Here is a 13,339-nt window from a genome sequence, read left to right on the forward strand (position 1 = left end):
GTTTGATATATCTAGATACGAAGCTTTAGCACCTTTGAGAGAACTCTCGAATTCGAGTGAAAATACTTGAGTGCGAATGAATTTTCTTTGGAGTGACCGATGAGTATTAGAAGTTAGGAAAAAAAAAGAGGGGAGACAAGCAATTCTTTGTAGTGACCGTGAGAATTTGGGTGAGGAATATCTTTTATTTCTACTAATGTTTCTTGGAGGTACAATGTCGGAAAGAAAATTGGAGAAGGAGGTAGGAGATGAGGCGAACCAAAGTCTGTCTAGATTTCAAACTGAGGCGTTGTTCGGCCATTTTTCTAGGATGATGAGGGTAGAGTTGGAGCCTTTGCATGATAGGTTAGGTAGGTTTGAATTTAGTACCAGTGAAAATAAATCTAAGCCTAAAGCTGTGGGTAGAGTAGAAGAAGAGAAGGAATATGATTTGGAGGAGATGAGGAAAGACAAAATGAGAATTGGGGTAGGAATGAGGTAGATAGAGGGTTTGGTAGAGGAAGAAGAGAAGTCGTACTGGGGTAGGTACGATGATAGGGAAGATGGTAACATAGGTAGTATTAAGATGAAGATTCCATCGTTCCATGGGAAATCTGACCCGGAGGCATATTTAGAGTGGGAAAATAGGGTAGAGTTTGTGTTTGAATGTCACTACTACTCCAAACAAAATAACGTTAGGTTGGCGGTGGTTGAATTTATATATTACCCTATCATTTGGTGGGATCAAATAGTGACCACTAGGAGGAGGTATAATGAGAGATCCGTTGAGACTTGGGATGAGATGAAAAGGGTCATGAGGAAGATGTTTGTGTCCAATCATTACTATAGGGAGATTTTTAAGACGCTACAGACTTTGATACAAGGGGTAAAGAGTTTCGAGGACTACTATAAAGATTTGGAAGTAGTCATGATTAGGGCAAATATAGATGAGGATAGTGAGGCGACGATGGCACATTTTCTTTGTGGTTCGAACTGGGAGATTCAAGATCAAGTGGAGCTTAGGCACTACTTAGATCTAGACGAGATGGTGCAAATGGCCATAAAGGTCGATCAACAAATCAAGAGACGAGGATTTGGCCGCAACAATCAAATTTGGAGTTCATCATCTTCTTGGCGACCAAATGTGGTGAAACGTGAGGAGAGTAAGATGATGACCAAGCCCAAGATTGAAACCAAGCAAGAGGTGCCTAAACAAGGAGTGCAAGGTAAATCTGAAATTCTTCTTAATCATTCTAGGGATGTTAAATATTTTGGGTGTCAAGGGGTTGGTCATATTGCTAGCCAATGTCCTAATAAGAGGGTGATGATTTTGAATGGTTATGGTGAGTATGAGTCTCAAAGTGAGGGTGATGATGATGAGATGCCTGCGTTAGAGGATCCTGATGAGGGATATGAGGCGGTTGTAGGTGAAGCACTAGTGGCTATGTGGATCATGAGTGTCCAAGTCAAGAAGGAGGAGACAAACCAAAGAGAGAACTTATTCCATACTAGATGTTTTGTAAATGAAAAGTTTGCAATCCTATCATAGATGGGGGAAGTTGCACCAATGTGGCTAGTAGTGAGATTGTAGAAAAATTGGGTTTGCCTACGTTAAAGTACCCTCAACCATGTAGGCTTCAATGATTGAATGATTGTGCGGAAGTAAAGGTGAACAAACAAATGTTGGTTTCTTTTTCGACTGGAAAGTATACTGATGAGGTCTTGTGTGATGTAGTGTCAATGCATGCTTGTCATATCTTGTTGGAGAGGCCGTGGCAATATGATAGGCGAGTGACACATGATGGGTTTAGGAATAGGTATGCTTTTGTTCTCAAGAAGGAATATGTTGTTTTTACTTCCATTGTCCTCAAAACAAGTGTTGGAGGAACAATTGAAAAAAAAGAAGAGAGATGAGGAAGAAAAAAAGAGCGAACAAAAAAGTGAGATGGCCTTTGAGAGCAAAAATGAAATGGCTGAAAAAAAAAAAGAATGATCAAAAGAGTGAGACGGCCGTACAAAAGAAAAAAGAGAGGAAAGAAAATAAGAGGAAAAAGACAAAAAAGAAAACATATATAGCACAAAAGAGTGAGTTGAAGCAATTGTTGCACACACATGATCCACTTGTGTTGATTCTTTACAAGGAGATTCTCCTTAGCACAAGTGATATAACTGGGTCTCTTCCAAGCATTGTTGTTTCACTTTTGCATGAATTTGAAGATGTATTTCCGTAGGAGCTACCTCAAGGATTACCACAATTGAGGGGAATCGAGCACCAAATCGATTTCATGCCTAGAAGTGCATTGTCAAATCGTCCGGCTTACAGGAGCAATCCGGAGGAGACTAAGGAGCTTCAACAGCAGAAAATGAGTTGTTAGATAAGGGTTTTGTGCGTGAGTCCATGTCTCCTTGTGATGTACCTGTTTTATTAGTTCCTAAAATAGATGGCTCATGGCATGCGTATGTGTGTAGATTGTAGGGCAATCAATAATATAACCATCAAGTATATGCATCTCATACCTATGCAAGATGATATGTTTTATGAATTGCATGTTGCTTGTATCTTTAGCAAAATTGATATGAAGAGTGATTATCACCAAATAAGAATGAGGGAAGGTGATGAGTGGAAATGGCTTTTAAGACCAAATGATACGGGTTATATGAGTGGATGGTAATGCCTTTTGGCTTAACTAACGCTCATAGCACCTTTATGAAGTTAATGAACCATGTTTTGCATGCACACATAGGGAATTTATTGTGGCCTACTTTGATGATATCCTAATAGTGTATAAAAAAATTTAGAAGAGCATGTTGAACACTTAAAACTTGTGCTAATCACACTTAGAGCGGAGAGTTTGTATGCTAACTTAAAGAAATGTGATTTTTGTACTAGCAAACTTGTCCTTCTTGGTTTCGTTGTAAGATCACAGAGCATACAAGTGGATGAAGATAAGGTAAGTGCTATTCTAGATTGGCCAACGACTACTACTGTTGGTTAAGTCCGAAGCTTTCATGGCCTTGCAAGCTTCTATAGGAGGTTTGTAAAGGATTTTAGCACAATGGCAGCATCGATAACGGCGGTGATAAAGAAGAACCTTCCATTCCATTGGGGCGAGGAGCAAGAGAAGTCCTTTAATATTATGAAGAAAAATTAATTAATGCTACTTTACTTGTTTTGCCTGAATTTTCTAATACATTTGAAATTAAAGGTGATGCTTTAGGTGTAGGTATTGGCAGGAGTTTTGATGCGAGGAGTACGGCTGGTGGCGTACTTTAGTGAGAAGCTCAATGGAGCAGCGCTGAACTATTCGACGTATGACAAGGAGTTGTACGCACTTGTGAGGACTCTAGAGACGTGTCAGCACTACTTGAGGCCTAGGGAGTTTGTTACTCATATGGATCATGAATCCCAAAAGCATATTAAGGGGCAGCAGAAGTTGAACAAGAGACATGCCAAGTGGGTGGCTTTTGTGGAGACGTTCCCCTACATGATCAAATATAAGCAAGGTAAGGAAAACGTAGTGGCCGATGCGCTACCACGAAGGTACATACTATTCTCTACTTTGGAATCTAAATTTTGGGGTTTGAGCATGTCAATGAGTTATATGTGCTAGATGAGGCTTTTAAAAGTATTTTGAAATATGTATGCATGGTCCACATGACAAATTTCATTTGCATCATGGTTTCTTATTTAGAGAAGATAGGTCGTGCATTTCTAAATCATCAATTCGTGAATTTCTTGTTAAGGAGGCACATGAGAGTAGTTTGATAGGGACACTTTGGTGTGGCAAAAACTTTGAATGCTTTACATGAACATTTCTATTGGCCACACATGAGAGTGGTTTGATGGGACACTTTGGTGTGGCAAAAACTTTGAATGGTTTACATGAACATTTCTATTGGCCACATATGAAGCGTGACATTGAACAAATGTGTGATAAGTAAATAACTTGTAAGCAAGCTAAGTCTAGAACACAACCACATGGATTGTATACACTACTTCCAGTCCCTAGTGAACCCTGGGTTGATATTTCTATGGATTTTGTTTTGAGGTTGCCTAGGACAAAGAAGGGGAGGGATTCTATATTTGTTGTTTTGGAACTGATGATGCATCTAAAATTGCGGATTTTTTCTTTAGAGAAGTCGTTAGGTTGCATGGTATGCCTAAGACTATTGTTCCTGACCGTGATGTTATGCTTTTGAGTTATTTTTGGAAAACGTTATGGGCTAAACTTGGCACTAAATTATTGTTTTATACGACTTGTCATCCTCAAACTGATGGGCAAACTGATGTTGTTAATAATAGGATGTTAGGAACTTTATTACGTATTATTCTTATAAAGAACTTAAAGAATTGGGAAGAATGTTTACCATTTGTTGAGTTTGCTTATAACCATAGCGTCCATTCTACTACAAACTATTCGTCATTTGAAATTGTCTATGGTTTTAATCCTTTATCTTCGTTGGATTTGATGTCTTTACCTGTGAATGAAAGTTTATATATGGATGGCAAAAAGAAGGATGAATTTGTTAAGAGTTTGCATGAAAAGGTCAAGGCCAACATAGAGAAGAAAAATGAGCAATATACCAAGCAAATCAACAAGGGGAAGAAGAAGATGGTGTTTGAGAAGGGTGGTTGGGTGTGGCTACACTTGCAAAAGGAATGGTTCCTAGAGAAAAGACGTTTGAAGCTATTGCCTAGGTGAGACAGACCATTTCAAGTTCTTGAAAGGATCAATGACAATGCCTACAAGCTCGACTTGCCAGGTGAGTACAACGTCAGTTCTACATTTAATGTTAGTGATCTTTCGTTGATGTAGGTGATGAGCAAGATTTGAGGACAAATCCTTTTCAAGAAGGGGAGGATGATGCGATCAAGGAAGGCCAAGCCCCGAGGAAGGCGTGGGACCCTTTAGAGTTTCCGGAGGTACCGATCATGAGAGGGTGAATGAAGAGATTCAAGAAAGCATTGCATGGACTCATGAGCAATCAAGAAGAACTTGCAAGCAAGGCTCCAAGCCTCGAGGGAGTGATGACGCATGGGAGTGACTTTGGAGGCCATATGAATGTCATTGAGTGCGAAACAATATGGGTGGACCAGCGCCACAGCGCCCAGGAAAAAGTGCCGCAGCTCTAGGTGAAAGTGACCTAGCGCCTAGGCACTACTTTTGTGTGCCTGTAGCGCCTAGGCGCTACTGGATTAGCGCCATGGCGCTCGGCCTGCGGAAAAATAGAGATTTTCCTTATTTTGAGCACAAGATAATTTGAGAACTTATCTGATGGATCGGTTTTCGGCACCTGCGAGTGTGTTTACAATGTTCTCAATGAGCTGCAATAGCTCGATTTCTAAGAATGTAAATACCGATGAATTAAATCGAATTTGGTTTTAAACCAAGGGGAAAATACTCAATTTAATCCTTTGTTAAGAAAGTTAATCAGTTTAAAGTTTTTAACTTGTGTAAACTGTTTAACTGATATAAGGGGGGATTAGTTCTTGCATATATCAGTTCAGTTATGATGAGAACTGAACTGATAACAGCTCGAGCTGATCAAATCAATTTGAAAACAATAGTTAAATAGTTAAGTACACAAGATATGTTTTTGGATTTTCGGAGACTTCAACTGCTCCTACATCACCTCTTTCTACCACATTGGGTAGAATCTACTAGAAGACTTTGATTTATACAAAGCTTTGTACAAACCCACTTAGCTTAGGACTAACCCTACTGCCTAACTGAACTCCTATCATAGACTGAAGGCAACACCTTCCAGCCAACACTTGTTTAACGTCTATGTGTCAAAGACTATATACACAAGCTTATCGTCTTTGTGCAAGACTCACTCAGCTATTCAACAAGATCTACTCTCTGTATGTGAGTGATTGTGTGTATGTGTGTGCGATAACTGATATGATTACAATACGAAAGTGTTCGCACACACTGAGAGATAAATGCTCCTAAACTGAGCTGATAACACTTTGAAGTGTTCTCTCAAATTTGGGCTGATTGCTTCTGTAAGCAGATATGAGTTGATCGTGCCCTTCTTCTTCTCTTTTTTTTTCGCACACATGCGTATTTTCCACACTTTTATATTGATGATCTTGGTCTTGTATTTATAGAGGCAATGCAACCGTACACCAAGACACATGAAATATGCTCGTTGCAATTTGAATCTGTTCCTCGAAATGTGTATAATTTTCGACACACATTCTGGAACGTTTTGGCTTTAAACACTACTGCAACGTCCATTATTGTGCTTTGACAGGACAAAATCTTTTCCTCAATGCGCACAGCTGGATTCCATTTGAATAAGCTCGTCGTGTTCTGCAAACTGATTGATTCCTAACTGATGTTCAGAACTGGTCAGTTGAACTGGTTTGGTGAAATCAGTTGGCTCGTTAGCTGAATTGATTTCACTGTTTCAGTTGAACTGTTCAGGTGAGCTCTTCATCAACTGGCCGGGCTTCTGAAGATCTTCTGTTGAACCACCTATCAGCTGGATAATCAGTTGAACTGGTATTTTATATATTAGTTGAACTGATTTAGTTTGGGCAATTAGTTGGCGCTTTCAGTTTTGCGTCTCGATAGCTTCAATTTTGGCTCGATAACTAATCAGTTCGAATCATGATCAGTTCTAGTTTCTGCGCACTTAGGTAAATTCATTATGAACAAAATAAGAAGTTTTGTTAACATCAAAATCAAGATTGGAACATGAAATGTTCCAACATTATCTTTTGATATCTTTTGAATTTGTAAGTATATTTTGGACGAATTTTGCAGATTTTTGATAATTATTGATTGAATAGAATTCTATTGTTCTTAAGTTTTCTCTCGAACAACAAAATCTCTTTGTTTTGCATCAAAAAAATAAACTTATCGAAGTTTTTACTTTGTGTCGTTTGTCGATCGTTCTTACGTGGATTGTCAAGAGCGAGTTATTTGAAGGTTTGTTCGAGTTTCGGTTGTTTTCTTTGTGATTTTTATTACTAAACCACGTAGTTTAGGGGTGAAAACCACGCACACACTTGATTCAAAAGAGCGGGACATCAATACGGATCCTTAAACCTTATTAAATTGAGAGTGTTATTTCAATTAATCGTGTTTGACTTTCTTTTGTTCGAGGACTCATATAAACGGACATCACCACCTTCTTGAAAGTGAAGTGCAAACAATTCGACATCACGATCCAAAATAATACCTCATAGACAAAATCAAAAGCAGGGTCGGAGATGGAGTTATTCGACGACTCCTTCCAATTAGCTCCACCGTACCCGCAGAAATTCCATCCCCTACCGCCACCGCTGCTCCCGAAATATCCATCACCGTTGTTAAAGACGCCTCCAATTCTGAAAAAGAAGAACATGTCTCCTTCAGATCCGTCGTGATCACCAATCAGGGATTTTTTCTTGACGCGGCGTGTCAATTGAAGGCGTGGCTTTGTTAACGTTCTGGTGGGAGAAAGCACTGTAGCTGTGATATGGAAAGGCACAACGAAGGATGATGGCAGTGACGGCGGTTGATCCAATGGCGAGTCTGCTAGAGACATGACATTGTAGGAGCGACTGAGGAGGAAATTCGAGAAGGATAATCCTTGCAGTGGAACAAACAACAATCGATATAGTGTTTGAAATTACAGAGACTTCCATCGGATTTTCTTTAGATATTGGATCTAGGGTTCGGAATTGGAGGGATGGAATTTTTTTGGGGAAGATTTTTTTGTGTTGTATTTATTCTTTCCTTTTTCCCGATATCTGAATTGGGCTTTTCAAATGGGCTCGGGTTGTGTGATGCGATTCTTCGACCACGAAAAACAAACGCGCTCACCTTTTGGCTTGCCAATCGATTGTCGAGAAATTCTTCTTTTTGAATCAATTGAACAACTAAAATATTTTGTTCCTCAACATGTTCATGAGTTAAAATTGCTACATGTCTACTTTCCCCCTCCATAGTAGACAACTTAGGCACTTTTCCCCTACCTAATGATTTACTCTCCACAGCGTATCCTTCAACGACATTCGAATCTTCACTAAGTGGATTACTATCATTAACAACTTTCTCAATCACAACCTCAGATTTAGACTCAACTACAACCTTAACTACAATTTGAGGTTCAAGCTCAACAGACGATTCTACTATGGTCACCTCCTCATGTGCACATTGGTTGATATCATGCTCGACCTCAAAACACCAACAATATATAACATCACAAGTACGAGAAATTGAATTTTTAAATGTACCTTGATATTCATATCTGGTAGTTTCATGTCTCGACTCCTTCATTGGCCTAGCAATGATTTTCTCTTCTCGGTTTCTATACCTACTATTGTCCTCACATCGCTTCATCATTACGATGCAAATGCAACGCTCTACTTCCTTCAACTCCACTACCTCGTCTATTCTCATCAACATGCCTATCATGTGTCTCCTCTTCTTCACACCTCCTATACCTCTCACGTAGAGGCTTAAACTCCTTCTTCCACATTTTATCCAACCCACTTAACATTGTTTGAAATTGACGATCGTCAATCATTTTACCTGCAAGAAAAGGTTAGTAGAAATAATAAAGAATAAAGTTCCTCACCACGAATCCTCACTAATCACTCCAATGAAAATTCTCTCGACTCTTTTTTTTGTCCTCACTAAAAATGCCTCGCATGTCACTCCAAGAAATAAACGGTCGCCCTCAAGTATGTCGATACGTTCCTCAAAAATTCCGATTCGTGCGGATTCTTCCCCCAACTAACGAAGGAGTTCTTTTGTAGGGTACACTTTAGCTCTGTAGCTTGTGTGCATCAAACTCACAAGTTCAAACTTCACGACACTTACAAACTGACTTACACGGACTGCGTAAAATAAAAAATTTGAAATATATTTTTTTGATTGTGAGGGACACTTGAATATGACTCACCAAAAAGAACAAAATTCAATGCTAAATAATAGCACAATAATTTTTTTTTGATTGTGGGAGACACTTGAATATGGCTCCCACAAGAAAATAGAACAAAATATCAAAACCAATTTCTGGCAAATTTTTGAATTTTTTTTTTTTTTTTTGCACAAGGATGGGTGTGCAAACTCGAAAAAAAAGAAAAAAAGACAAAGAATGACTCATGAAATTTCGAGAATCATCGACTCAAGAATGACAAGATAAAACAGATCTCTGATAACAAACGAATGCTAAACACATATATGATAATAAATACGATAAACTTACTTGAATCAAAGGAATCTAAAGTTCTGATACCATGTTGTCATTCATCGACCACGAAAATCAAACGTGCTCAAAACAGAGTCACGCCCTCGATTCGATGAAACAAAGAAACGGTGTTGTCCCGATCTTTTTGAACAAGTAAGGTTGTAATATTCACCTCTAAATAACGAAAAATTTAGCAACAAATAGTAACGAGATAAACAATCAATCTCAAGAAAATCTTTCAAAGAACTCGTCTTTGACAATCCGAGTGAAGAACAATCGACTAACGCCACACAGTGTTAAACTTTGATAAATTTTATTTGAGAAACATACAAAGATGTATACAAAGCCAAGCTTTGAAATTTGAGAGAAAAACTCACAAAATATGATTAAAACTCAAGAATAATTGTTTACAATGAATAAAATTCGTCCATATATTGTTTACAAATAAAAAAGATACTCAAAATCTAATTACCTGATTAACTAGGACTCTAAACTAGGTAAAGATCCAATCTTCCGCAGGTGGGCAAACTAGGGCACGAGATTCTACCGCTCGGGCACGGGGTCTTCTGGATTGGTTGCGCTCGAGCGGTAAGATGTTACCGCTCAGGCATCGAGTGTTCTGGAATTCACTTCTTTTACCGTAAGTTTGGCGCTCTGGTGGTAGGATTTTACAGCTCGTGCGCGGGGCATTCTGCTTCCTCTTTATTTAACACTCGCACAACGATCCTGTGGCCCCCAAGCTCATTTCCATGCATCACAAACCCTTCAAGGCTTGGAACCTTACTTGCAAGCTCTTCTCGACTGCTCATGAGTTGATGCGATGCTTCCTTTAACCTCCTTCCAATCATTTGCACGCCATGTCCGGCCAGGGTCATATCATTGTGAGTGGCTTTATGGATCGGAAATGTTCTTGTGACAATATATTTGTCCACAGAGACTTTGAAATATTTAAAATAGTCGAGGTCGTTTTCAAACCATGCGTAAATAAATCGAACGAGTTCTCAAGTTTTAACACATTTCTACAGCTGAATCTGAGGGCGAATTAGTTCGTTCAATAGTATTGAGTTTTACTTTCTAGCCGTTTATAAATTATAAAAAAAAAGTTGCATTATTGAGGACAATTATCTACATAACGATTTTAAATGTACTATCCAAGATATCATAATTAAGGGTAAATAAAATAAATCTTGTAAAAAATATTATAGTTTAAGCGGGATAATTCCCAATTTAGTTCTCATTTTTCTATTATCTTGAATTGAACTTCTATTTTTCATTTGTTTTTTTGGATTTAGTTCACGAGTTAATTTTACATAAGCAAAAATTTGTGTGAGACAGTCTCACATGTCATATTTTGTGAGACGGATCTCTTATTTGGGTTATCCATGAAAAAAATATTACTTTTTATGCTAAGAGTATTATTTTTTATTGTGAATATCGGTATGGTTGATCCGTCTCACAGATAAAGATTCGTGACTTAAAAATTAAAGGAACGGTCAAACCCAAAAAAACAAACAAAAATAAAGGATGAATTGAAAAATGAGAAATAAATTGATAACTTGACATGAAAAAGGAAGAGACCAAATGGAGACCGACCTGTCCTATTTTATCAGTCGATAGGTAATAATTGTAAGAAGTTCGTAATAGGTCAAATTCATTAATCGCAGCCTATCCGCTAGCTTTATCGTGTTTCGAGAATTTTAATAAATCAACGTGTGTTTTCTTTCAACCATCGGGGGCTCCAGCAACTCAATAAATTCATAAAAGTCCAATCTTTCAACATCCCATTTCAGGAAATTTCATTTCGGAGATGGGGTTGTTTGATTTGGAGAAGCATTTTGCATTTTACGGAGCTTATCACAGCAATCCCGTCAATATACTCATCCATATGATTTTTGTTTGGCCGATTCTGTTCACTGCTTTGGTTCTTCTCCATTTCACGCCACCTTTGTTCAAGCTCTCTGCGATTCAATCACCGGACGATGGTTTCTTGATTTTCAATTGCGGGTTCTTGTTCACTGTAATCTATGCCTTTTATTATGTTGGTTTGGACAAAAAGGCGGGTTCTTTGGCTGCGTTCTTGGTTTTCCTCTGTTGGATTGGGAGCAGCGCTCTTGCTCATAGCCTAGGGTTCTCTTTAGCTTGGAGGGTAGTTCAAGTCTTGTTTCTTTTTTTTTCTTTTTTTTCGGTGTTTTGACATTATGGGGTTTAGATTTTGTACGACTTTTCAATCATTTATTTTGCGCATTCGGATTTATTAGTTTGAAAAAAACCTCCACATGCAGCCTAATTGAACAAGGAAAATGATAGGATAGCTGAGTCTACAATTGCTTGTGATGATGAGACGTTTAATCCTAGTATTGGCATGATGCGGAAAAGGGAATTTCGACGCGGGGGCTTTATTGTGTTTTGGGAATTGAAACTTGTGATTTAAAGTTGTCGAATTTTTTATCTTGTCATTCAGTTCATGCTTGATACGTGAATCCTTAAGGGATTAATTTCAGTTGGATACGGTGCCTAACGTTTTTTGGTTTGTTCTTAAAATTGCTAACCATGGGACGTTCTTGGTCGGGTTTTCCTACCTTTCCTTTACCTCGGTCTTACATAACAAAGCGAACGAATCTTCGTTCAAGGATAAGTATTATCTATTTATTCAAGGATAAGTATTTTATTTGGACTGCATTTATTAGCTCTTTGCTTATGACAGCACTCAAAGACTTATATTCTGAATGTTTCTTGTATCTCTGTGATAGAAGTGGTCAAGTTATTTTCTAGAGGACTCCAACTGGTCTTGACTGTCAGAGCTTTAAGCACCTCCATCAAGTAGTGCAATTCTGGAAAGTTTTCTATTTTAGTTCTTGTGAGGAATGAATTGGATTATATGGGGAGAACTTCCTCTGTCCCCTGCTACTGTGCAGTTTTGAGAGTTTAACCCTAAAAAATTGACGTGGATTGGTGCAGCACAAGGGAAATTTTATATTTGTTCATATCTACTAGATGTTAATGAAAATTATGATGGGCTGTTTGAAATTCTTATGTTTTTTCGTGTTCCTACTCTACTTGTCACATGTAGAACGATACTATTGTTTAGCCTCATGCATTATTCCAAAATAAAGTTTGATTTATTGCTGATGATGACCATCATTGAACCAGGTTGTTCTGGCATCTCAATTACTGTGCTGGACTGGACAGTTCATAGGCCACGGAGTGTTTGAGGTACTTGTTTTGATCATTTGTCATTCATCGTTAGCTTCCATCATTCTCCTTGAGAAAATTATATGAATCTCGTTCTAGAGATTTGTCCAAATTACACAAATTTATCAGATGAAATCATAATTATCGAAGGGCAGACTTTTGAAATTTAAACTTTCAGTTCAACTACACAAAATTTGAGGATATTTTGCTCTCGAATATTCTTTTTCCATATGTTTTGGTATTTGCAGAGAGGTGATAGGTGTAAGCATTTTATAGTCGGTTTACACCCCCGAGTCAACCTTTTTAAATCTTGTGGGAGCTAGGTGTTTCTTTCTTCTCGTTTCTCCATGAAGCATTTTCATCACAATTGCCTCAATTATTTTTAGAAATGCCTTTTTTTTGTCTAAATTTGTAGAAGCGAGCACCTGCTTTGCTGGACAATCTCGCACAAGCATTCCTCATGGCACCTTTCTTTGTATTACTTGAGGTAAACTCATTGGTTGTATTTGAATCTTCTGCAAAATTCACAGAATTTGTATTGGTATCAAGTGATTTTACTGTTCCATACTATTTGGTTGCTTGCAGGCTCTGCAGTCTTCCTTCCGATATGAGCCATACCCAGGGTTTCGTGCTAGAGTCGAGGTGGAGATTGATGCTGACATCAAAGAGTGGAAGGACAAGAAACACAAGAAAAATTCTTAACCTCAATGGTATCAGGTACCTGTTAATGCCGGAAGTGAATATGCTCCCAGAAATAAATGTGTGCTTATGTCGAAGAATCGTGCTCGCTGTTGCCATATTAAGATCAATAGTAGATATCATGTATCGGTATTTTCATTCTGACTCTGTGACGTGTAAACTTGAATTATAAGAATGAAACTGGTTGTTGTCGTTTGAATACTTTACTCCCGTTTTCGGATATGCCGGGAGGGACACTCCCATTTATCATAATCGGTGTATCTACTAAAATGCTTGC

The 13,339-nt window shown here is 38.2% G+C and overlaps 1 protein-coding gene across 1 annotated transcript; it reads left to right on the forward strand.

The window, feature by feature from the left end:
* Nucleotides 1–10,857: 10,857 nt before the first annotated feature.
* LOC142528677 (2-hydroxy-palmitic acid dioxygenase mpo1) lies at nt 10,858–13,261 on the forward strand. Its single transcript, XM_075633770.1, has 4 exons — nt 10,858–11,317; nt 12,322–12,384; nt 12,779–12,850; nt 12,949–13,261. The coding sequence occupies exons 1-4, from the start codon at nt 10,979–10,981 to the stop codon at nt 13,063–13,065; spliced, it is 591 nt and encodes a 196-aa protein (XP_075489885.1). The 5' UTR covers nt 10,858–10,978; the 3' UTR covers nt 13,066–13,261.
* Nucleotides 13,262–13,339: the final 78 nt, after the last annotated feature.

Source organism: Primulina tabacum, chromosome 16 (assembly GCF_025594145.1).
Source record: "Primulina tabacum isolate GXHZ01 chromosome 16, ASM2559414v2, whole genome shotgun sequence".
NCBI classification, from domain to species: domain Eukaryota; kingdom Viridiplantae; phylum Streptophyta; class Magnoliopsida; order Lamiales; family Gesneriaceae; genus Primulina; species Primulina tabacum.

Excerpts from the sequence above, each read along its gene's own strand:
- LOC142528677 (XM_075633770.1), top strand. The coding sequence starts at position 10,979 with ATGGGGTTGTTTGATTTGGAGAAGCATTTTGCATTTTACGGAGCTTAT. Across the intron at positions 11,318-12,321 it reads GGTTCTCTTTAGCTTGGAGG|GTTGTTCTGGCATCTCAATT; the intron begins GTAGTTCAAGTC and ends TCATTGAACCAG. Across the intron at positions 12,385-12,778 it reads TAGGCCACGGAGTGTTTGAG|AAGCGAGCACCTGCTTTGCT; the intron begins GTACTTGTTTTG and ends CTAAATTTGTAG.